The sequence below is a fragment of the Macroventuria anomochaeta genome (assembly GCF_010093625.1).
Source record: "Macroventuria anomochaeta strain CBS 525.71 unplaced genomic scaffold BU25scaffold_18, whole genome shotgun sequence".
Classification (NCBI taxonomy): domain Eukaryota; kingdom Fungi; phylum Ascomycota; class Dothideomycetes; order Pleosporales; family Didymellaceae; genus Macroventuria; species Macroventuria anomochaeta.
The window spans coordinates 629,550-652,815 of record NW_022985379.1 but is presented as its reverse complement, the minus strand read 5'-3'; the positions used below and the strand labels follow the sequence as shown (position 1 = coordinate 652,815).

The 23,266-nt window shown below is 50.1% G+C and overlaps 9 protein-coding genes across 9 annotated transcripts; 4 read left to right on the top strand and 5 right to left on the bottom strand.

The window, feature by feature from the left end:
* Positions 1–350: 350 nt before the first annotated feature.
* Positions 351–1,612, bottom strand: BU25DRAFT_469715 (uncharacterized protein; the record flags this gene model as incomplete). Its single annotated transcript, XM_033710774.1, has 2 exons — positions 638–1,612; positions 351–600 (listed from the first exon to the last, which is right to left on the bottom strand). The coding sequence occupies exons 1-2, from the start codon at positions 1,564–1,566 to the stop codon at positions 351–353; spliced, it is 1,179 nt and encodes a 392-aa protein (XP_033561433.1). The 5' UTR covers positions 1,567–1,612.
* Positions 1,613–1,865: 253 nt separating this feature from the next.
* On the top strand, positions 1,866–3,498 carry BU25DRAFT_342141 (uncharacterized protein; the record flags this gene model as incomplete). Its single annotated transcript, XM_033702895.1, has 3 exons — positions 1,866–2,093; positions 2,147–2,534; positions 2,585–3,498. The coding sequence occupies 3 exons, from the start codon at positions 1,866–1,868 to the stop codon at positions 3,496–3,498; spliced, it is 1,530 nt and encodes a 509-aa protein (XP_033561432.1).
* Positions 3,499–3,581: 83 nt separating this feature from the next.
* Positions 3,582–4,331, bottom strand: BU25DRAFT_459022 (uncharacterized protein; the record flags this gene model as incomplete). The annotated part of the gene is made up of 1 exon (XM_033710250.1): positions 3,582–4,331. The coding sequence occupies one exon, from the start codon at positions 4,329–4,331 to the stop codon at positions 3,582–3,584; it is 750 nt and encodes a 249-aa protein (XP_033561431.1).
* Positions 4,332–5,837: 1,506 nt separating this feature from the next.
* BU25DRAFT_422101 (putative efflux pump antibiotic resistance protein) lies at positions 5,838–7,801 on the bottom strand (the record flags this gene model as incomplete). Its single annotated transcript, XM_033708134.1, has 5 exons — positions 5,838–6,396; positions 6,445–6,963; positions 7,016–7,177; positions 7,230–7,388; positions 7,449–7,801. The coding sequence occupies 5 exons, from the start codon at positions 7,799–7,801 to the stop codon at positions 5,838–5,840; spliced, it is 1,752 nt and encodes a 583-aa protein (XP_033561430.1).
* Positions 7,802–8,641: 840 nt separating this feature from the next.
* BU25DRAFT_393973 (uncharacterized protein) lies at positions 8,642–9,916 on the top strand (the record flags this gene model as incomplete). Its single annotated transcript, XM_033704721.1, has 4 exons — positions 8,642–9,199; positions 9,252–9,386; positions 9,432–9,541; positions 9,601–9,916. 4 exons carry the CDS (start codon positions 8,642–8,644, stop codon positions 9,914–9,916), a joined length of 1,119 nt encoding a protein of 372 aa, XP_033561429.1.
* A 1,540-nt stretch (positions 9,917–11,456) lies between these two features.
* BU25DRAFT_491699 (cytochrome P450) lies at positions 11,457–13,509 on the bottom strand. The gene is made up of 6 exons (XM_033711584.1): positions 13,410–13,509; positions 13,171–13,349; positions 12,999–13,108; positions 12,321–12,945; positions 12,068–12,257; positions 11,457–12,011 (listed from the first exon to the last, which is right to left on the bottom strand). The coding sequence occupies exons 1-6, from the start codon at positions 13,426–13,428 to the stop codon at positions 11,899–11,901; spliced, it is 1,236 nt and encodes a 411-aa protein (XP_033561428.1). The 5' UTR covers positions 13,429–13,509; the 3' UTR covers positions 11,457–11,898.
* Positions 13,510–17,335: 3,826 nt separating this feature from the next.
* On the bottom strand, positions 17,336–18,719 carry BU25DRAFT_431790 (uncharacterized protein; the record flags this gene model as incomplete). The annotated part of the gene is made up of 2 exons (XM_033708677.1): positions 17,336–18,529; positions 18,579–18,719. The coding sequence occupies 2 exons, from the start codon at positions 18,717–18,719 to the stop codon at positions 17,336–17,338; spliced, it is 1,335 nt and encodes a 444-aa protein (XP_033561427.1).
* Positions 18,720–19,433: 714 nt separating this feature from the next.
* On the top strand, positions 19,434–20,642 carry BU25DRAFT_369025 (transmembrane emp24 domain-containing protein 2 precursor). Its single transcript, XM_033703916.1, has 4 exons — positions 19,434–19,685; positions 19,754–19,961; positions 20,016–20,203; positions 20,254–20,642. The coding sequence occupies exons 1-4, from the start codon at positions 19,488–19,490 to the stop codon at positions 20,269–20,271; spliced, it is 612 nt and encodes a 203-aa protein (XP_033561426.1). The 5' UTR covers positions 19,434–19,487; the 3' UTR covers positions 20,272–20,642.
* A 1,526-nt stretch (positions 20,643–22,168) lies between these two features.
* BU25DRAFT_411284 (uncharacterized protein) lies at positions 22,169–23,238 on the top strand. The gene has a single exon (XM_033706516.1). It carries the CDS (start codon positions 22,183–22,185, stop codon positions 23,170–23,172), a length of 990 nt encoding a protein of 329 aa, XP_033561425.1. The 5' UTR covers positions 22,169–22,182; the 3' UTR covers positions 23,173–23,238.
* Positions 23,239–23,266: the final 28 nt, after the last annotated feature.

Genomic DNA, 23,266 nt, shown 5'->3' with positions numbered 1-23,266 from the left:
TACGAAGGAGCTAGTATTTATTGAGTTGACCCGTGAGCGCGCAGACCCAAACATGACAATCGTTCACCACACTCATAGTAATTCCCACCAAAACAACAAGCACATGCCATTTGGGGATAATATGACATGGTGAAGCTTTTGAATTACATACATTTGAGCTGTCCTGACTCTTTTTTGGTGTTGTAGCTACCCATGGAAGTTGTTTTTGCCCCCTGCACGTATAATCCGTCTTACCTGCTCAGGAATCTGCATCACCCACCGATTGATTGTTTCAATAGGCAGGGCTTCCCATTGCTTCACCCACTGATCCTCACACTCCTTGGCATCACAAGAAGGAGTGAATTCATGAGTCACATGCCGTCGAATCCATGGCCAGGCATGCTCAATTGCGTTGACCTCGGGTGAGTGGCCTGGCCACCACAGTCTTTCAATATCCTCAATAATAAGGTAATCGTTAGAAATACGTGTCTTGTGAGCAGGAGCCCCATCCTGTTGTAGTATACAAGGTATCCCCTTCTTTTTGAGTGAATTGATCCATGGGACAACCTTCTTGAGGGCACCTTCACGATGTCGGTATCCATCGACTCCTCCATGTGCACGCTCCCCACGCTTGTAATCCATCTTTGATGGCACATACTGCTTCTTCCTGGTGTTGTATCGACGATTGATATCAGCCTCTTCAAGGTGGTTAAGGGCTCTGCGTGCCTGGATTTGAAGCTTGTTGTCACGTGTTTTCTGGTCCTGATTCAACCTCTTGATGTGGGCTGCTGCCAATTCCTTCTCTGCCTTTGTTTCTGGGTAATATACATGACAAGGACCTTTGTGATTGTACCGAAATGAGGCATAGAACTGTAGGCAACAGTTCTTGGTGTTGCGATCGTGTTTGACATTGTTGTCCCACTTCTCTTCAGCAGTGCACCATGTCCTTATCATGCCTCGTTCTTCACCAATTCGAGCTGGTGTTTCATCGGTAAACACCACCTTAGTAAAGTCGTAGCCAAGGTTATCATACTCCTTGTGAAGATCAGGGTTATGGGCAAGTGCCCACTCTAATCGCTCCTCCTCTTGTTCAGTTGTGAGGCTTGGTTTCCACCCAGGCTTCCTCCGAGCATACCCAGCCTCATACATCACATTCTGGAAGGTTTCAATGCTCATTTTGGGTATAACCTCATTGAAATCACCTCTTCTGACTGCCTGCCAAGGCTCCTTCTCGCGGTTCTCCTGGGAGGAGGTGACAATCCTAATGATGTGATCCTTCTGATCCTGGGATAGGAGCGTTGGCCGACCACGACCCAGTTCGTTGTTGTACAAAATTGAGTCCCACAAGAAGCCGTCTATGTTCGCACGCTTCTTTTCTACCCTATTTATCAGGTTTGACAATGCAGTCGTGGTGCGGCCCATGGCGTTGGCCAGGTCTCCAACAGAGGCATAGCCACCCCGCAATCCTGTGATAGCCCCCACTGCAAACGCGCGCTCAACCACAGTTAATTCAGTGCGCCCAGTCTTGGGAGGCTTCACAACCTTGTTCTCCTTGTACTTGAAGTTTTTGCGACGTGAAATAGGCATGTTTAATAGGTGTGGGGGGCTGCAATAGTATAGAATCTATAGTGTTGGGCATGCGTGATGGGGGCGCACACGGGCCAAAAGTGTCAACTCAATAAATACTAGCTCCTTCGTAAAGAAAGCCGCAGAACTATGACAAATCAGCACGTTCATCCTCAACAGCTCCCACGAGCGTTGCTTCCTGGTAGATGCATCCAAAGCCAGAAACAATAGTTGTGTTGCTAATTCATCCAGATCTCAAATATGGTGAAGATCTATTCAATTACACTCGAGGCCGCTTCATTTGCAATGAGAAGCACGAAATGGCGCAGCGCTATGTGCGCTTCAACGTCAATGAACTTGCTCGCTGTGCTGCTGAGGCTGTTGGGGCAAAAGCATGTGTCAGTGTCGCGAAGTATCCTGACGGCATGTACAACAAGAGTATGCTGCTTACTATGGACGACGGCTCTCGAGTTGTAGCCAAAGTCCCCAACCCGAATGCTGGTTTACCTCATTTTACCACGGCAAGCGAAGTTGCGACAATGAGTTTCGTAAGTTTTCCCTGTTAGGCTTTGCGCTTGTGCGTTTGATTAACACACCTCAGGCACGAAACGTTCTTGGAACTCCTGTCCCCAAAGTTCTAGCCTGGTGTTCCCAGGCCGACGAGACTCCGGTTGGTGCAGAATACATCATCATGGAAAGGGTCTCGGGAATCGAGTTAGAACACGTCTGGCCAAGCATGAATATAAAAGATAGATTTACTGTTGTCAAGGCCATCGCTGCTTTTCAAAAGGCCTGGACGTCAGTCTCCTTCACGAAGTATGGAAGCCTCTATTTCTCGAAGGATCTGAAAGACCCGCTCAGTAGCGAACCACTCTACATCGACGCAAATGGCGATCATATCACAAACGAGAGTTTTGCTGTTGGCCCGTCAACATCACGCGAAACCTTCGATGGCGGCAGAGCGGCAATCAACTTCGACAGAGGGCCCTGTAAGTTTTGCGACTGAAGAAGAAAAAGACTGTTTAACTAACAAAATAAGGGAACTCTTTAGAAGCATATCATGTCGCAATCGGACAGCGTGAAATAGCCTGCATCAGCCAGATTTCCGACTTACCTAAGTCTCCGATAACCCTGTGCGGCCCAGGAACCTTTCGACCAACAAAAGCTAAGAAGTTGAAGGCCTTGCACTGTTATCTTGACATGATACAATATCTGCTCCCGACAGATCAAAAACTCTCGTCAGCCCATCTCTGGCACGACGACTTACACGTTGCTAACATTTTCGTCGACCCTTCTGAGCCTACTAAAGTTGTGGGTCTTATAGATTGGCAGTCAACAGAAACATCTCCGCTTTACTTCCACGCCCGCCAGCCTCATATTATTGACTATATTGGCCCACCCATCAACGGTCTGGAGCGACCACAGCCACGGAAGGACTTGGACAAACTGGAGTCGTTTGCAAGAGAGCATGCTGATACGGTATATCTACAGCAATCCCTCTGTTCACTGTACAACACCCTCACGAATCACCAAAACCCACGGCTTTATACTGCACTCCAATTCCAACATACGCAGAAGTATCTGCTTCTAGTGTTAGCACGCAATCTCCTTATCGATGGCGAGGCGACCTATCTCTCACAGATAGCTGAGCTAGAGTCAACTTGGAATGACTTCTCGGCGGACAAAGACTCGACTTATCCTTTCGCCTTTTCAGATAAAGAACGAGAAGAGTTCGAGGCTGATGTCGAAGGCGTAGTACGAGGTATGGAAGTGATGCGTTTGATAAAAGACAGCTTGGGAGAACTATTTCCAGAGCAGGGTATTGTGAAGTCGGATCAGTACGACGAGGCTCTGGACGCTTTGTCACAGATGAAGGATCAGATCATCAGTACATTTGCCACCAATATACCTGAAAGAGAAGCCTGGGAGAAGGCGTGGCCGTTTGGAACTTGACCCAACCAAGCGTGTCACAATGCTACTCTCGATTCTCCCCTTACTTTAGTTCAAATTGCGTAAGCTTGTGAGAAACAAGAGTTTTATTTGTTGTACAGACCTTGTATATAGCGAGCAGTCCATCTAGGGCTAGCTAGTTCTTCAGCATCAAGATAGTTCCACTTGTCAAATCGTGGAACAATCCTCTCTTGCTGTCCGTCATAGTGAATGCAGATCCAGAACAGCACCCAGAAGAACGACTTGAGATCATGCATGAACAAGTGCTGTTCGTCGTCTAAAAGCACTCCAATGGCCTTGAAAGCTCGCATGCCGGTCTTCCTGCACGCTCCAGAGGCCTGCTCACGTTGCTCCTTGATTGCAAGGTCGAGGTCCATCAGTAATGCGGGCCATGACAAGTTGCCCTTGTCTTCGTTCACCAGGAGGTTGTTTGGTGAGATGCTGCGTTGAAGCATGCCCGCTCGTGTATGTAAGGACTTGTACCCTATGATACATTGTTTGAATGCAGCAAGCAGACTGTTTTGGGAGCTTTCTCTGTAGATGGGCTTCTCATAGTCATGCACAATTATGCAGCGATGGACGCGGTTTGCAATGGCTGGTTTCGTTGGAGAGCTTGAGCAAGTGCGCTTGCTAGGTGGCAGTGGTGTGTCCGTGCAACTCGAGGATCGCTTCTGCCTAGCAAGACTGCTGATTCCATCTCTTCGTGAAGCCCGCTGCTCAGTGGTGCTCGGCGGCGGCATCTGCTTCCTTGGCGCATAGTTTTCCGCTATTATTATGTCCAGGCCTTTGCGGACATTTGTGCGGATATTGTCATCTTGATCACGGACATGGACCATCTTGTGGTGGAAGTACCTAGCGACGCTCACCACATCCTTCTTGGTTGCTTCAAGTAGTAGCTCACCCTCTTCTTTGCGCTCCAGGTACTGCCAAGAGTCTTTGACTACAAGCAAAGTGTCAGGATTGTCTTCCCAGTGCACTCTCCAGCAAGTTGTTGCTCAACCGGCGACACAAGCTACTCGCTATATCACCTTGTCAATGACAAGGTGCTCTTTGCCGTTGTCCCGCTCAATCTTGATGTACCGCTTGTTTCCGGCTGTAATGATGGTTGGATCGAAGCCCAGCTACTCCTTGTTCATCCAGAGAAACCCCAACACTGCAGACACAAACTGCAGGCCGTCCTCATTGATGTCAAACTGCTTGGAGACAATGCCCCCCAGTCAATCAAAGCTCCACAGCCGCATGAGCGATCCACACAGCGTGAATCCAAGAACGAAGCGGCGGCTGTCTTGAGCAGCAAGCATCTCCCTCACATACCGGCCCAGGTCTAGCCACGCCTTGGACGCTTGGTCGGCCAGCTTGTTGCTCTTGAGCTCTCCCAGCACGAGAATGCGTGACTAGTGATGCTTGGAGTTGACGTGAGCGCTCTCATCATCTACGAAGCCAATGTCCAGCTTGCAATCGGCCGTGGAACCTGGCAAGGGTTGGTGGGTTTGTGGTATTCCCATACTTGATCCCTCCTTTATCATTTATCCTTTACCCTACTTGTAATATCCCCACGTTTAGTCTCTTCTACACTCCTATCTTCAACAAGCCTGAACCTCTCTTCTACCAATTCATCTATCTCAGAGAGCAGGTGGTATCCCCAGCTGGCCCCCTCTCACATATATGCACTCTTCCATAGTCCCAATCAATCCTCGCCATAGCTCACGGACAGACGAATCAAGTCAATCATCTCAACCCTTCCACAAAATGTCTACGTTGATGCTGTGTAGCTTGCAACATGTAGTTGTGCAACATAGCAACCAATCAGTAAATAAGCGCCCATGCGGCCAACTGCAAGCAGGCAACTTAACCGTGACAAGGAGATACCCCAACCCGTAACACTTGACGAGATTAAAATCCAATTGGGATGGAGATCCCTGTTATCACCAAAGTCTCGGTATCTGTTGGAGTTCAGTGAACTGTACGCAAAGGGAAGAAGTTGAAGATTGTACTGAGGTTGTATTGAGTGAAGCTACGAACAGTATATATAGTTGAGTAGCTGTAAACAACGCTAGTGTGACGTGGCAGTCACTCTCATGGCAGGTGAGGTTTGACAGGCAGGAGCACTCTAAACCGTGACAAAGTGCCTATCATGACTCCCACTTTCCTCTTTCAGCGACATGTGCATGTCTAACTTGTTAATCACACTATGGAGACAGGCCCGATCTGAGCGACCATCCGGGTTTCAAACTGTGGGAGCATCCATTTTCACGAGCACATGTGCCGCATGTGCCGTGTTCAGGACCGACAATAAAGCATAGCACCTACTAGCATAAACTCCACGAGGACTTTGAAGAACTTCAAGCTCCGTCTGCAATCACCGTCCTCTCTCCCGTGGTTGGGAAAAGCTTCTCCTTCTTCATCAGCATTGCACAAATGGTTGTGATAGCGCTAGCCGCTATGCTGAGAATATAAACTCGGCTCATGGCATTTGTGATGGCCATGATTGCTTCTTCCTGGAGAGAAGGGCTCAGACGCGTGAACACGGCGCTACGAGTTCCTGCAATGGCACTCCTGATTTCTGCCTGGGAGAGCCCTAACCCGCTGAGCACGTGCGTGAGGTTTTTCATCGAGAGGCTTTGAAAGATCTGGCCTCCGATGAGCAAGCTGATCGTCTGGAACCCAAGTTGAGAAAGATTCTGCATGGAGATGACCAGTTGGAGATCCAGACCATTGCCCGTCTCCGCCATGATAGTGATACCAGAAATCGTGAAGCCAAGATTGAAGACCAACCCAGTGCCAGCCCCGAGTATGATGCTATAACCATAGACGTTTTCTATGGGGGTGTTGGGTGTGACTGTGAACATTGTAGCACTTCCAATTGTCATGAGGACTCCACCGATCAGATATAATGCCCAACTGAAGCAGTTAGCTTGTGAAGATACTCAAGCGAATACGAGAGCTTACTAGTAATTGACTCTGGGGAGAAGGGAACCTGAGGCCATGTTCAATACCGCTAGAAAGCAGATAAATGGGAGTAGGCGGACAGCAGCCATCAATTGTGAATCGCCTTGTGTGAAGGCAAAATAGACGGGAATATAGTAGACAGGGACGTAGAGGTTGGTGGCAGCCATGGCAGTGTTGATGTTCAGCAGCGTCTGTGTGCTGTTCAGGAGGATATGGCGCGGGGGAAACATGCGCATTTCAGGAGTTGTGAATAGGGAAAAGTGCTGCTGGAGGAAAACCAGTATGAACAGCGCTCCGGAGACGACAAATGTTGCGATTGTATGGCCGTCGTTCCAGCCCCAACTTGAGCCTGCAAAGGTCAAAACCATAATGAGTGTCACTGCCGCTCCGGTGCCGCCGATGAAACCAGTCCAGTCGAGAGCTCTAAGCTTTTGGAGGATGGGTAAGTCGGCAGTGCCATGCGGCTTGACTGGGGGGAGATAGAAGATGTACACCGGTGCACAGATCCCGGCAACGACACTTGAAGTTTAACTCAGCAAGAAGCATAACGGGACATTTCATGTCAACTCACAGATTGATGTAGAACGCCCATCGCCATGTTGCAGAAGACGTAGCGAACGCCCCTCCTACCACGGGGCCAAGTACAGCACCCGATCCCCAAACTACGCCAATGCCCGAGATATAGCGACCACGTTCTTGTTCGGTTGTACAGAGGGAGATGTAGTTAAGGATACTGACCGGATGTTAGCAGAGCTTTTGTCATATGCTTCATAGAACCGACGTACCCAAGGAAGATACCAGTCCCGCCGACACCGGCAATTGCTCTGCCAATGATAAGAGCGTCTATGGTAGATGCTGCTCCACAAAGCGCAGAAGCGGCTTCGAAAAGTACAATGCTCCCGATGAACATTATCTTGAGATTGCAGATAGTATACAAGGCCGCCCTTTCAATATCAAATCAGCTTCATCTTGTTGACTGCAGTCATGTAGGAGGCTCAACTTACCCAGGTAATATAGCGCACAGGGAGCCAAGAGGGAAAGCAGTTCCAATCCACGTGAGTTTCTCGACTTCGTCAAATTGTTCGATGACAGCGGATTGGATGTCTGCAGCTATAGTACCATCGAGCCCGTAGATTAGTGCTCCAATATAGAGAGACATAACTGCAGCAGCCCATTTCCAGCCATGTACGGTCCTTGGGCTAGATTTGGGGCTGGATTCTTTCTCTTCTTCCTGTTGCAGAGGCGTGCCAGGCAGCGTTGGCGACGTCGGATCGGTTCTAGATTCTTGCGTACTTGCACTGGAGTGGAGTCCCGGGTCCTTCTCGACTGCATATTCAGGGCTTTTTGGATCATTCATGATGACTCAAGTAGATCCAGTAAAGAGGAAACAGAAGTGTGGTGAAGCCCAGTCTACAAAATAAGCGTAGAGAGTATTTAAGTAGTATGGAAGGCAGTGGACGTCGGCTCAATCTGAGTATAGAAAGACAGTAGAGGTCAATAGAGGTCCTGTATACTACTGTATTCTGAAAGCAAGAAAGGTATATGGGCACATTGGGAGCTGCATCACGTGACTTATTCCCCGGCCAAATTGGTTACGAGCTAGCGGCTAATTTGTCCCGATATCTACCAACGGCCAATTTGGCCGAACGCACAACAAACGATCCTTCCACCATTCCTATCAGGCTCAGACTCAGGGTAATTAATGCAAGACCAAAACCAATCTTGAATCTCTTCCCCGACATCATTGTCTATGCCCTGCATGAATTTTGGACTAGATTTGTCTTTTCCAACTTCATCGCCTGGGTCCATGCGATTATGTGGCTTTTGCCGCAAACCATTTTTGAAAGGTTGTTCTCCAGTAGCACCACAATTCCCCATTGCTAATTTCTTCCCAGAAACGTCGTACAAACGACACGTGCTATACTGTCGGCGTACCCAGAATCGGCCTCGAACTCGTGCTAGGGCATGCCGAGCTTGCAATCTGGCCAAAGTAAAGTGCGACTTGCAGCCCCGATGCTCGCGATGCCTCAGTAAGAACCTCGACTGTGTGTACGACATGGCTACAGCTACAGCTACGGCTACTATGGCTGCTTCAAACGGCGGCCAGGTCGCTAATGATGGCCAACCGCAAAACGTAACGCAGGCCTTTACACCGGTCTTGTCGACTGATAGCAGCATGAGCGGGAATTCGAGCGATATGTATGCGTTCGGCCTAACACAGATCGGCATGGGCTGGGATGCGCTCGATGACATTCTTTTGCAAAGCCCCAAGAGCAATTCGCTCCATCTTTCTGATCCTGCTTCTGAGGATATGCCGACTGAGTCATTTCTCCGTGGCAATCGCGACCTCGACGCCAATCCTTACACAGGAGATCTTGCGCTCGCCGAATTTTCCTGGTTTGAGCGTGATCCTTGTCAAGGTGAATATGCCCCAGCTGCTGTCCGACGTACATGCGTCTCACCAAATTCAGACTTTCTGTCTCCAATATCAAGGTCCGACCCTGTGAAAAATTGCACCGCGAGTGTAGCCATGCAGATGCTTCGTGCTTTTCCACAGATGATGCTTCGTAGAGAGACATTCCCTCCTTTCATACACGGACACTGGTATCGCCCAATGAGTGCTATGGAGCCTGCTCTACCTGAGCCATTAGTCAATTGCATGGGTGTGGCACAAGTATTTGTGTCTCATAACCTCGAGACTAAGCCATTTCTATGGCGCCTGATCCAATCAGAACAAAGTTCCACGTCCAAAAAGGTTTGATCGGCGGACTCCCATTTCTGTATGCTCTCCCGCTAATCCTGTGTAGACCGAACAGCGCCTAATTTCGAAGCACGACCTTCTTGCAGCTATACAAGCTCAGCTCATATACATCATGATGAGAGTTATCGACAATTCAAAGGCTGAACCAGACTTGAATCTGGAGATACTAGTCACTTATCAGGTAGGAGAACTCGCTCCATAATCGGGACTTCATCTGATGCGTCAGAACCTTTGTGAAAGTTTCAAGAAAATTTGCAATCAGCCATTTTTCCTGGACGAGAGAATGTACCCAAGTTCCAGCTGGGAAGATTGGGTCTTCGCTGAATCTAGACGGAGGTAAGGGCGTCTAATCCTGCCTCTAATGCATCCCATCTCTGCTGACCAAGTCATCGCAGAACAGTAGTTGTTTGGCTTTTGATCGCTCACATGGTTCACATCAAGATTGGTGTACCTTGCGACACATTCGAGAGCTTCCGAGAAATCCCTCTTCCTGCCCCTAATTCACTTTGGGGGGCAAGGACACGTTTGGGGTGGCAGTTGGAATATGAATTGTATAAAACCATGCCGCGGATGGGTCTGGAACATTTCGGAGACCTCATTGATGCTTGCAGACAAAGCGATGTAGGTTCAAATAGGCTGAAACTGGATGCTTGGAACGCCACAGTCGATAGTCTTGGTATCTTGCTTAACCTAGGTGCAGCTATGGTCTAAACTTTTTACAGCCGGGTGTTGGGTACGACCCTTTGGCCTGGTTGAAGCACTTTGTTGAGCACTTGAATTGGCTATATATACATGCGATCAGTTGAGCACTCAAGGCATGGAATAAAGAGTAAAGCAAATGAAGATCCAGGATTAATCAAGATTCAGCATTAAGTGTGCATGTGATATTGAGGGCATTCCCTCAGACCAGTGGAGACGCAGGGTCCACAAGCCCAATGGCTGTCCTAACCCTGACCCTGAATCCATTCTTCCAGTCTAGCGCATTCCAAGTCAACCCCAAATACAGTTCAGCATTCACCACCTTCCAACACAAATAGCTCAACAATGACAACTTGCATTGCAATGCAGAAGATTGTATTTGATTTTTGCTGCATTGCTCTATAGATACAAACCTTAAATGCAAATTTTTTTTTCCCTCAAAGTTGTCCTAACCCTGACCCTGAATCCGCTCTTCCAAGCCCCCAACTTTTTTTCCTAACCCTCACCACATTTACCCATTCATAAAACAGACAGTGGATAGTACGGATTTTCGTATCGAGGTAGGACTGCTATCGCCACCACATAATTCGAATCATAGAAATCGGTGCGCTATATGTAGCCTGACTGCTTGGCTGCGTGGGTCCGCTTCGCTTCTCTATGTCCATGAATCCTGAGCGCTGTTGATAGAGTCCTCCCAATAAATGTTTGACTCTCAGCACTCAGAGGAATTGATCGCCAGGCCGTTCGTGTGGTACTCATGTCGAACAATAGCCCTAGACCTATGTGTAACTGTTGCGATTCGTGCCATAAGCAAAGCTCGTAGACACTATTCGATTGGTTCTTGGGGATGAGCAGAGGTACAGAAAGCCATAGGGGTTGACAGTCACCTAAGCAAAGCTCGGGTGGTCAGGGGTAGACTATCCGGGCGGGTTGTAATAACCTTCGTAATAGTCAGGTAGTCGTCTAGTCAAAGACCATGGCAACTGGTTGCAATGAGTAGTACAGAGTATACTGTCTGGCTCGAGAGCAGTTGAGATTCCAATAACAAAGTTGATTGATGAGGTTGAACACAATGCCATAAGGGCAGCGTGTCTACTTGTTATATACTTTAGCAGGAGGGTTTGCTCAGATCGCTCGGTATTGAGTATACTGATCGTACCGAGTATACTGCTCGTGTTTAGTATACTGATCGTACCGAGTATACTGCTCGTGTTTAGTATACTGACCGTGCTGAGTATACTGCTCGTACCAAGTATACTGACGCGGCCTAACTTGCTCGAGTTGCTTGACTGAGATTGATGATCATACTGAGTATCGCCGACGCGGCCTCACTGCTCGGGTCGATCGATAATACAGTTCCTTGGCTCCTCTTGTATCGTTGCGTAGTCCTGTTCGTTCAGTGTTGTTGTGCGAGTTGCTCCTTGATCGTAACAGTAACCTCCATGGTGGTTTATAAATTTATGCAATGTCAATCCCGTTCCCCAAGGGTTGCGCTACAACTGACGAAATACGAGTTCGTTTGTGATCCGCTGTATACGCAATTGACCTTGCTGGCAATATCCCCTCGTTTCCCCAGGAACTGGCATCGACGAAATGAGCCACAATGTCGGCAGGCGGGTCCTGGTCAGTATCTAATCCAAATTCCTCCCGCCATGGAGCGTTTGACATGGAATAGCGAAATGCTGACATGTTTATGCACTGCATAGACGCGAAAACAGTTCTCACGTGCCTGCTATGACATTGCTCTGGGTAACCCTCGGCCTTGACATTTCCGTGCTATAACGTGTCCGCTTGTGCTGCAAACACTTTTCTGATATCCCCTAACTCAAGCAGATCACCCAATTTCGAACCATTGTAAACATGTCGACCACATCAAGGCCTCTTCTAAACATATATAGATACGATACTCAAGGCGTGAATGACCTCAAACGAACACCGTGAACTTGCATTCTCCGTTAGATCCCTTGCATGGAGACATTGTCGTCCAATGCGACTCAAAAATACACAGGCAAGTGCGAGACGCCGACATTCTGAGTCGCTGACGTATACTCTAGATCCTCGGGCTGGACGGCAAGTCTCAGCTTTGGCAGCCTCTTGAAGAGCGTGGCTGCTTGCCGTTATTACGCTAGATCATCGAATGTCACAAAGATAGACGGAACTCACCGAACGCCACTTCCAACTCTACTCTGGAGAGCCACTGCGCTTGGCATCTGTGCGGACCATATCCAAATGCAAGGTTCTTGTCCGGGTCGATGTCGCGTCGAATGTCAAAATTGTGGGGGTTCGTAAACATGTCGGGATCGCGATTTCCTGCTTGTACGGCACCCACGATGCCCTCGCCTGCTTTGATGATCTGCGACATAGTGAGTATCTATGAGAAAGCTAAACTATGAAAGCCATCGAAAGATGTCCTCACCTTTCCGCCTACAATAGTGTCCTGCTTGGCCACCCTTCTGCTGTTCAACGACGACGGGGTGTGGTAACGAAGAACTTCCTCAGTCACTGCAACAGCAGTAGCGGTGCTGGAATCTTCTTTTAGAACGTTTAACTGTTCGGGATTCTGCAGGAGGGTAAGGACTCCAAGACTGATCGAACTGATAACGGCGGCGTTGCCGGCTACCAGGACAAGGTAGGCCAACCTCTGTATATCGTCTCGTGTGACATGCCCTGGTCTGTATTGCTCGACAACGAGTTTACTGATGAGATCGTCTTTAGGATCGCCAGGAGCTTGGATGCGTTTGTCCACTAGCGCACTCATGTAATCATGGAGATGTTTGTCTCCAGCATCGGTGGCTGAGCCGCTCGTAGATAAGCGGATCGCACTAGCCTTCGAAAGCTCAGGGATATCCTTTTCTGGGACCCCGAGGATACCGTATATGATCCGAGTCGGAATCGGCGTCGCGAAGTCTTCGACAAGATCTACTGGACCTTGGGCACAGCCCTTTTCAACGATAGCGTCCAGAACGTGGTCGACGATTCGTTGTATTTCGGGACGCAGTGCCGCAATTCTTTCCCGTGTGAACAGCTCCTCGATCATAGCCCTTATTCAGTAAGTCATTGAACTATACAGAAGATAAAATAATCCTGTTTATACCTTTGTTCGGCGTGCTTAGGGTCATCCAAGTGCACAAAAGTTGGTGTCTCAGCGGTAGCCTTTTTCCCGCTAGGGTAAAGCTCCGGGTAGCCTGGCTGACTGTACCGCTCCTATAAGCTGTCTTAGGATGTAGATCCAGATTGCCTGATCCCCAGGATGATATGGTACTCACGTTAGATAAACCCTTGGTACTCAACAGCTGGCAGATGTCCTTGTGCTTCGTTGCAATCCATGTCGGCGTTCCGTCAAAGAGCTGCAATTTTGCTAATGGACACGTGTCCTGCAGCTGAATTAACTCTTTAGGTGGCTCATTAGATTTCGCTGCCCGGGCAATAGGGAAACGGAGACTCTCTGGATATTGAGATTAGCAATGTGTTGGCTGCAGTGGGACATCAGGAGATGAATCGTTACCAAGGTTACTTGTCGACATTCTGCGAATGGTGTTGGTGGCCTGACTTGGCGGAAGCCTATGATGAAGCTGGATGCGTTGAACACAGAAGATTTGTATCAAACCTGCTTCAGGCGGGATTTATAGAAGCAGCCTCATGCAGCCAGACCTTCCCGCCAACGTAAGGATTAATGTATCCCTTATGAATGGAGGTCCACACCAAGCAGCGGCCGGCCTGCTGTGGAACGGCAAGTACAGGTCACATGTGGCTTACTCACCTAAATTCAAGGTAAGGTCATGATTAGTGTAGGTGCATCATCCTGACACCGCACATTGTGACAACAATCTCCTCGGAGAGCACGCAAGTTGCGGAGCTTTGCGTGATTACGGCAACCTATGGAGCCGTGAGACGCAAATATATACTGAAACGAGGCTACATTAGGTCAGAGCTTTCGCAGGAGCTCTGTCAGCTGTACCAGTTCTGTATTGTTTTCTTGAGCATCATTTCCCTGCCTTACGGCTGACCGCGGGGCACATTGCCCGCAGCAAAACGATCCGTCGCCAAAATATAGCATCACCTCACCATGTGTCGCGTGTCGCGGTAGATCGTGAGTGATCAGTACACATGTGCAGAAATATTGACGGATTCAACTGAGGTTGTATTGGGTGAAGCTACGGACAGTATGTATATGTGAGTAGCTGTAAACAACGCTACCGTGTCCGTGCGCGTGCCGACCGGATTCGCGTGCTGACCGCGATCACTAAAACACACCTATACTTCAACACACAATATCTCAGCAACCATGACAGGTATCAAAGAAGCGCTTGAAGAGATTGAAAATTTGAAGTGCAAACCCACTCTGCGCAGCAGCCAATTCTTTCGCCGCTTGCGAACAAAGCAAAGGAAGCCTCCCGCTTTCCTTCGTCAGCCACCACCGCACTCCAAACTGCTGCGACACCTCGCACGTTACAGACACCGCTAAGTCACCAAGCGCTATTGTCCGGTTAACGCAACTTCGATCTCCCAAACAGGGCTTCTCGCCCACCTTCGACATGACTCCCAACGAACTTAGCCTGCCACCCAACCGAGGGAAGCTGCACCACCTCCCCTGGTGCCGTGCGTGACAACATCCTGACTATCCTCTCCGTGCTCCTTTCCAGTCCTGTATCGGGAGGCTCGCTGTACCCAGCCGCGCCGCTTTGTTGGAGCCAAGGACCCTGACCACCAGGTACCCCTATACTCCGTCAGCAATATTTCTTTGGAAAACATAGAGTATTATCTTCATCCACTGTAAACACACCTGCACGGGAATCCTCTCCCTCTATAGACTGCCCTCTAGAATTCATGCTCGCGTGCATTCAACCTCGCTACCCGCTCAAACAGGAAACACAGCCGTTTTTACGCAGCCTCTTCAGTGCATCGTCCTTACCCCGCCGGGGAATCGTATCCCCGATTGCTGATGCTCTCCAGTGAATACCACCAACCATAAACAAATAGTCCATACCTTTAGTCACTTGCAGCTAGCCGTCTCGCTAGCGTGTCCCTGTACGCGTTGTATGCATACTGGAATCCGTACACCACTGTCTGGCACAGTGGCTCATTTTTCATATAAAGGTAATCCTAGCCCTTTCCAGCAGTTTGGTGCATACCAGCTGAGGCCCCGAAAATGCATCCTCCTCCTTGTACCATAAAACTGATATACTCCATGCAATGTCACAAGAATATCTCTTGTAGTTCCATCCTATACTATCACATCGAAATACTCTTGTCCGAGGTTGAATTTGTGCAATGTTGGTCTGCGGAATACTCTCCTCTTTAGGTGTACAAGGTTGAGGATCTCTACAATCACCTCTTCTCCATGTTCATTGTCTTCATCCCCTTCTTCTAAGGTCATCTGTCCTATTTCTAGTTGAAATAAATTGCTGATACGGGAAGCTCCTGGTGATACAATTGGAACTAAGGTACGGAAATGTAGGCCTATCGTAGGTGTCGCGGTTGATTGATTCACGGCTGGAGGTATGTTAGGGGCTTGGTCTGAGGGGTCCGATTTCTTGTCCTGCTGATCGGCTGGAGGCCTGCCCTCTCCCATCTCATCTTCGACAGGATCAGAATGCTCCAGTCTCAACTCGTATAGGATAGTCTGCACTCCAAGCACAGATACGCAAAGGCTGTCAAACATGCAAAGTATTTACTGGGTTTCGTTTCAAAAAAGAGTGCACACAGCAAGAAACGAACGTGCTAGAGGGTTGACTTGTTAGTATCACAAGTACACAGACAGATAAACAGAAACGGGGTTGAACTCATTTCTGTGATGAGCGCACAGACTAATAATTATGATGGAGGTCTCATTGATTTTCGTAACAACTGTCTCGATACATATTCACAAAAGGGATGAAACAAAATCGAGCACAGACCGTTTATTTCTGGTAAGGACTCCACGATATAGTAATGATGATCAGCTTTCTCGATAAGTGCTAAGAGTTAGTGGTTTGGCAGAAGCGATCGGGTGTGCTCTTGAGGGTTGAAACCGGCAAGTCTACCTCCATGAAGGTTGAACAGTTTACGTGTAACCTAAACGACGTGAGACGACTTGCATATGTGGGAGATAGCGGCCGGGGCGACGGAGGTACCGAGGATTGAGACCATGATGTAGGCCTCTAGGATGATTCGGAGATGATGAAGACAGGGTGACAAACATGAGACGTTCTTCCAAGTACATCGCTTGATGATCGACTCAGAATGGTAGAGAAGTATTGCGAGTGTAACTGGAGTCCGCAATTAGGAAATGATCTTCGCCTGTACCGCCTTGGTACGCACCAGAAGGTATGCATGGCACCGTAAAGGGATTGCCATTCCACGTTGGACCAGACGAGCCTTTGATGCTCACAAACCGTGGCTGGAGAGGTGGACTAAGTGATGCCATTCTGGTAATGGGTATCGACGAAGAAAAGAACTGTCCAGCAAACGCGGTGACCAGGAGGTTCGAAAGCAAAGACATTGCGCAAACGGAGACTAGGACAACATCATCAGCTCGCGCTGCCTCAAGAAAGGTCAACTGAGGTAGGAGCGAGTCGTAGTTCAAGCCAATCGACCTAGCTGCTGTGGCTCTCAACCTGCAAAGCTCCTCTAGAGGTTGCAACAAACATAACGACCGATTGATTAGTTGCAATAGCGGTGGGTAGGTACTCGATAAGCAAATTCTGTACAACGGGGCTTTTGAATAGCATAGGAAGACCTCTTGGAAGTCAGTTCAAACACAATCTCTAAACGCAGGACATCTGTGAGTACAGACCGAAAGAAGAATCATGAGCATAACGAACAGCCCTACGAAAGGCACAGCGGTTGGTAATCGAAACTCCCTGGGTCTAACAGGGGTTGCTAGTCGCTGGTGTATCTTCCCACTGGTCTTAAAAGAGTGGGTAGTAAAGGCAACTGTGTCTCGGGGACCTTGTGCCAGGACAAGAGTGCTGTACAAAGCTTAGTCTGCAGAATTTTTTCCCACTTGGTCAGGATCTGGGCGGCATGTCAGGCACACAAGTTGAAGCTCTCTGTACATTGCTCCTGATTGCTTGAACGCGCAGCTCGAGTGGGACAATTCATCGATCTCATCTTATCAGATATAGATCAATCCTACATCTGAGCTTTTTCGTCGGAGCTATGTAACATCGTCGGGTAGACCAGGAACGTCGGCGAGAGCCTAGGTCGACAATCGAAGTGTATACCTGTTTTGTGTCAACGATCAAGCTTTCTCAAGACTTGGGGCATCCGAAGTGATTAGACATGTGGTGGGCGCAGCGGAAAATGCCGAAAGGTGGGGTGTTTGTCTCTCACTCCTCTCAACCTGTGTACAGTACAGACTCACGTACGAGCGCGAATTGCTCGAAAGCGGCGCATTTGAGCTGTCAATATCCGCCTCGCAAGCTACAATGACGTTGCGCCGCACAACTATCATCTCCTGCCATGCTCGCTGCTCCTGTCGTCAATCTTGCCCGTAATCTTCTTCTCGAACACATCCGGATGCAGGTTCCTCCCAGTCTTGTCCTTGAACCTCCAGCTTACCCTGTTCCACACCATTTGACAGTCCTGCTGTAGAATTCTCGCAATGAGACGCAAGTCGTCGGCGGAAAAGGTCGAGTCGGGCTTGAGTTCATATTCAGTGGGCGCTGATGCGGATGGCTTCTCGGGTTCGCGGGTGGAATGCTGCTTGGATCCTGTCTGCGAGGCGGCCTTATTGGACTGTGGTTTGGCGTCCTTTTGAGAAGAAGAGTCTTTGTGAGAGGAGCCTTTGTTGGACGTCTTGTCATTGGAAGTGTTGTTGCTGCCGTTGTTGCCCCCACCGTTGTCCCAACCTCCACCGCCCCACCCGTTGTTGTCGGCATTGAAACCGTCTTCCTTCTTGTCATCAGACGTGTCTTCTGCGCCAGGCCATGCAGGTATGTCACCAGTATTCCACCCGCCACCGTTGTATTGGGTGGCCCCGTTGGTGTCCGTATTGCCCCATCCGCCGTCACTAGCGCCAGGCCATGCGTTGCCGCTGTCGTCAGCCTTAAAGCCTTTGGTAGCATTTTCATTCTTCTTGTCGTCGTCGTTCTTATCGTCTTCCTTCTTGTCGTCTTCCTTCTTACCGTCTTCCTTCTTATCGTCTTCCTTCTGCTCGCCCTGGTTTTGGTTTTTCTGTCCCTTCTGCTTGCCTTGCTTCTGCTTGCTGCCGCCTCCACCTTTGGCATTGTTTGGCTTCCAGTCCTTTGGCTTGATCTGCTTGAAGCGGTTCTTGCACTCGTGTTCTTTCTTGTCCAGCTCTTTGGCGGTGTCAACCCAAGGGCCACTTGGATTCTCGGCTCTCAATTCTAAGAGCTTGTCGTCTTGCTCCTTGGTCCAGCCGCTGTCGGCGGGCTTGTCATCTTCTGCGACTTTATCAGTGGCTGGTGCAGCAGGCCCATCACCAAAAAGGTCGCCGCCGCCGAGCAAACCACCGATGTCGTCCTCAGCGGCATCCTTCTTTGATGCTGCTTTAACCGACACCTTGCTTTCAGGCACCTGCGCGAGGTTGGTAGCGGTCAGACGTGGCTTGCCCGGTCCTGTGAGCCTGCCGCGACGACCATCACTGGCAGCCCACTCAATGACGCCGCCGGGTGTAGTGACCTGTTCATAGTCAGTGCGACTCCTGGATGGCAACGCAGTGGGCGCTTACCATCTGCTTGAATGCGCCGGGGTGACGAGGTGGAGGCGGCGGCGGTGGGGCAGGCGGTCCTCCATCTTTGAAGGGCTTATTGCTGAATCCGAGAATGTAGGCCATGGACACGCGCCTGGGTGGCCCGCTTACGTCGGCCATGCTGGGCTATGTTGTGTGAAGATTGAGCAGACAGTTGATTGGCATCGACTGCGATGCTGCTGCGTAGGGGGTTGGAGTTCCGTTGCACCTATTTGGTGGGGCATACTTGTCTTGGCAGCCAGGTGAAGTGAAGGAGAGCCCATTGTGGATTTTTGACGCGGAAGTCATTGACGAACGGTGTCGAAAAGCACTCCAACTTTACGGGACGCGGTGAAGCAGGATTCAGAAGGACACTAAGCACGTAGCGCTGCGTAGAAATTCAGTTAAGATAGTGGCAATCAACTGAATAAGAAGAGTTGATGTGATAGAGGTGAGATCCAAAGGAGCGGAAGAGACATAGCAGAACTTCCAGACATCATCTGGAGATTAAGAGAGGAGCTGATCCATTCTACATTGCTTGAATGTCAATTCTTAAAGCCAGTCACGGTGACTTTCAGGATAATGCTCGTTTTAATTGGGAACATCTCGGATTTGGGGAGCAACCATCATCGAACTTGGTACCAATATCGGTTATAGAAGAGCCATACAGACCAGGCGTTGAATGTTCTTCATCCGGAGAGATTTAGTGTTGATAGGCGACGAGGCTGGCAAAATATCATGATGGAAACTGAACGTCAGGGGAGGAACGTTGGCGCGGGCGAGATAGAGAAGGGTGCACAGGCCATTCAAATTGCGGGCAACAGCTGGCATCTCGGGGGTCTGCTTGGCGAGTTGCAACAACACCATCCCTTTGCAACAACACAGCAGCTACTCAGACCCACCGTAAAGATGCTGTTTTCGTCCTACGGTCTCTTCGCTGCGGCGAGTGGCCTGCTCTCCCTCACGTCGGCGCACAACATTCAGATGAAGGCGCACCAGCGCGAATGCTTCCACGAGCAGCTGCACAAGGACGACAAGATGACAGTCACCTTCCAGGTCGGCGATAGGGAGTTTGGTGGTAGTGGAAACTTGGAGATTGACTTTTGGGTATGCATGGAACTTTCAACATCAGCTGTGGCTGTTGGAATGGCCAATGGCTGACAATGAGCGTGTAGATTGAGACACCATCTCGCAGCTACCAAGTCCACGAGCGCGGCGTGTCCTCTGGCGACCACTCCTTCGACGCAGCGGAAGACGGCAAATACACATACTGCTTCAACAACGAGCACTGGGGCGCAAACACAAAGGAGGTCTCGTTCAACGTTCACGGCGTTGTTTACGTGTCTGAATCGGAGGCGCCGCAGGATCCCCTGGAGAAGGAGGGTACGTAGATACCGTGTGGGAGTGTGGAAATATGGTATACTGACAGAAATGCAGTGCGCCAGCTGTCAGAACTCGTTTCGCAGGTCAAGGATGAGCAGGGCTACATTGTCGTTCGCGAGAGGACACACAGGAATACCGCTGAGAGCACCAATGCGCGAGTCAAGTGGTGGAGCATTTTCCAGCTCCTTGTACTCAGCGCAAATGGCGGGTTCCAGGTCTGGTGGTTGAAGAGGTTCTTCGAGGTGAGTCTGTCAAATCATACTGCACCCGTCAACACTAATATGTGCCCCAGGTCAAGCGTGTTGTCTAAGGTTGCCACTGCTAGCAACCACGACTCGCAAGTAGCATTGAACATTTGGCGTTTAAGCGTAGGCATGGATACCTGGGAAAAGTAGGATAACAGGCGCGCGGAAACCATGGGCGGCATGGAACAGCTCAACAATTGCATGACTTCCTCGCATTATCCCGTTCGATTGCAACTCCTCCAGTACTTCGGGACTTCAATGAACCGCAGGGACTTCCAAGAGCTAGAACGATATGAAGAGGTCGCTGGGGGCAGCGAGATTCGCTTCAGAGTCATGCGCGAACCCAGTTGAGGCTGAGACAGTGTCTTGTTTTTTCGTTGACAGGTCATGTGTATCGTTCACAAAGACCAACTTTAGAACGAGATGACTCCACTCCTCACGCGCTGCTGCGCTACTGCAGGTACCCGTTCCACCAAGCATGTTCCATGCGTCAGTCACCCCAGCCCTGCCAGTTCTTTTATATCTCTCATCGCTGTCGAAGTTCGATCGTGCCTTTCTCATCCATGCTGTCTATGCTCAAACTATGGGTATCTGCGGGTAGCTCTGCCTGTTTTGAGAGTACATGTACCGTCTCAGCTCGTCCCTTCACTAGAGCCGTCCGTTTGCTCTACTTCTCGATTGAGCGAACAACCGGCTTCATCTTCTGTGGGCCCGCTCAGTCTTCCAATCAGAGTAACAAGAGACGGATAGCTGCTGCTTCGCTCGCTTTTGCGCGCGTTTTCGCAGGCTCTTTCTCTCACCTTGCAGACCGCTCCTTCCCCTTCACTCTCGCCAAGGCAACAACCCCGCCTGCACCGTCTATAAAACCTACAGCTCGCCTCTTCGCAGCTGTATCAACCATGCGAAGTACGAACTCGGCCATTGGATTGCTACCATCACGCTCTTTGCCGTCCGATGTATATCCCCAACGACTATCTTGGCGCCGCCCACCAACGTTTGCTCCATGTGACGTCGGATGAGGTGAATGCAGACGCACTTGCCAATCACCCAATCGAACCTGCTCAAAATTACGGTGCCTGGCAGCACTTGCCACCCAGCCTAGTGCCACTGCCTAATGGACATGCTTTCACTGCACATCATGCATTGAGCCCACCACCTGAGGCGCATGGCTTCATTGACCACGTCGATCCCGTCAATGAAACCATATACCTACCTGAGCCATGGGAGATCGGCCAGATTTCTCACCAAATCACGTGCCAGTACGCAGAGCGTCGCCTACCAACTCCACCACTCCGCAACAATGGCTTGCAAAAGCTGTTGCCACGTGCCGATCGTCCCATCTCCACGTAAGTAAATGGCCCTCCTCTTCCACCAACGGCAGCTGAAATGAATCAGCCATATTCCACAGGAACTACCCTCAAGCCTCCACAACCTCCTGCCGCGGACTCGCGAGTACCTCGCCTCAAGCCCGGACATTGTCAATGCGAATGGCTCGACGATATGGAACACTGATGGTACTGGAGGTAGTCAAGATGATTGGCCAGTCAATGATCAGTTACAACCGGCCCTGCCCGGCTTCTTGACTCCGGCGTGGGATCGTTCACCCGTTTATCGACGGCAACCGCAATTGCCAGACTACGCCGCCACCTATCAAGCGCCTTACGTCCAACCTCTAAACTTGCAGTATTCGCCTCCTCTTCATCCCTCTCAGTCACGCCGAGCTTCGTCAATCGCATCGTCTCCCACCTTGATCGACCACCATGGCCAACCCCCTTCGATGCCACCCATTCAAGAATGGCGTACCGACAACTTGGCAAGTAAGTACGAAAATAGTCTTTAGATCGCGATACACTCATACTGACTTGGTGACAGCATCTGCGAAGACTTCTCGAAGGCGGCCGGACGCCGCCACCCGACGCAGGCAAGAGGCATACTGCCGAAAGGCCGAAGCACGTAGACATACCATTGCGGCAGGCATGCTGGAAGCACAAACGCCGGCAGATATGCCGTTGCCCACACCCAAGCCCTCCAGACCTAAAGCAATTGGTCCCACTAAGAGACGCAAGGTCACGCCAGCAGTAGTACCTGAAATACTTCGAAAGCTACGACCTGCGACTGCTACCACAACACATCAGAGCCCGTATGATGATACGCTTTCCGCTAGCACAACGCTCGGTTACCTGCAGCCCCAAATGGCAGTGTGCAATCCAACCGTCGTTGAGCTGCCTCCAACGCGCGATGAGCTACCTCAGCCCATCGTCAGCAAGTACGAAGATTACAAGTGGTCAGTGTACCATTACGAACTTTTGCCAAAAGGCTACGACTTCGCGGAGCGTTGGCTCCAGGCGCTTTTCGCAACTACGCTGCAATCCGAATATCACGACCGCCACCTCTCTCATGTATCACAGGGTTTCATCAAGGATGGCGGCCGCCACTCCCTGCTCGTCCTTCACAACGCAGCAAACCCATTTAAACACGAACCTACTCCAGACTCAACGATCACCATCGGTGCATATGGATACCACTGGTACCGGCACAATGAGATCCACTGGACGACGTTGGCTTCCGACCAGCGATCGCTCCTAGCCCAGTGCGTTCAGGCAGGATTCCTTGAGGAGAAGCACAAGTGGACTTTCGACGCGGAAAAAGCTACGGAGAAGCGCTTTCACCGAGCATACTGGCTGGCGGCAAACAGGCGAGATCTGAAGGATCTGCTAAACCGTGGCCCGTCGGACGACAAGCCGCATGACCTGAGCGGTGATAAGAGTGAGGAAGATCCGGACAAGGATTTCAGCATCAGCGAGGCTGATCTGACCAACGAGTGGCATGTCACAGGCTCTGAAGCTGCGGCAGCCTGGCAGAGGGTGCAGGATGAAGTTGATGCGTTGGGCGACGGTTTCGATGCGTATGGAGAGGGCTGGCAGCACGTGGTGACCAGCAACTCTGAGTGGTCATTTTCGCGATGACATTGCTCGTGTGGCGTTGGGTAAGGGTATCATCTGGGTGCGTATGTTCGTTGTGATGGAGGTCAGGCGCACGAGATCTTTCGGCTTGACATGA

Coding starts and splice junctions, on each gene's coding strand:
- BU25DRAFT_411284 (XM_033706516.1), top strand. CDS start 22,183: ATGCTGGAAGCACAAACGCCGGCAGATATGCCGTTGCCCACACCCAAG.
- BU25DRAFT_369025 (XM_033703916.1), top strand. CDS start 19,488: ATGCTGTTTTCGTCCTACGGTCTCTTCGCTGCGGCGAGTGGCCTGCTC. Junction 19,686..19,753: donor ACTTGGAGATTGACTTTTGG/GTATGCATGGAA, acceptor ATGAGCGTGTAG/ATTGAGACACCATCTCGCAG. Junction 19,962..20,015: donor GGATCCCCTGGAGAAGGAGG/GTACGTAGATAC, acceptor ACAGAAATGCAG/TGCGCCAGCTGTCAGAACTC.
- BU25DRAFT_491699 (XM_033711584.1), bottom strand. Junction 13,109..13,170: donor GTACCAAGGGTTTATCTAAC/GTGAGTACCATA, acceptor GACAGCTTATAG/GAGCGGTACAGTCAGCCAGG. Junction 12,946..12,998: donor CCTAAGCACGCCGAACAAAG/GTATAAACAGGA, acceptor TTACTGAATAAG/GGCTATGATCGAGGAGCTGT.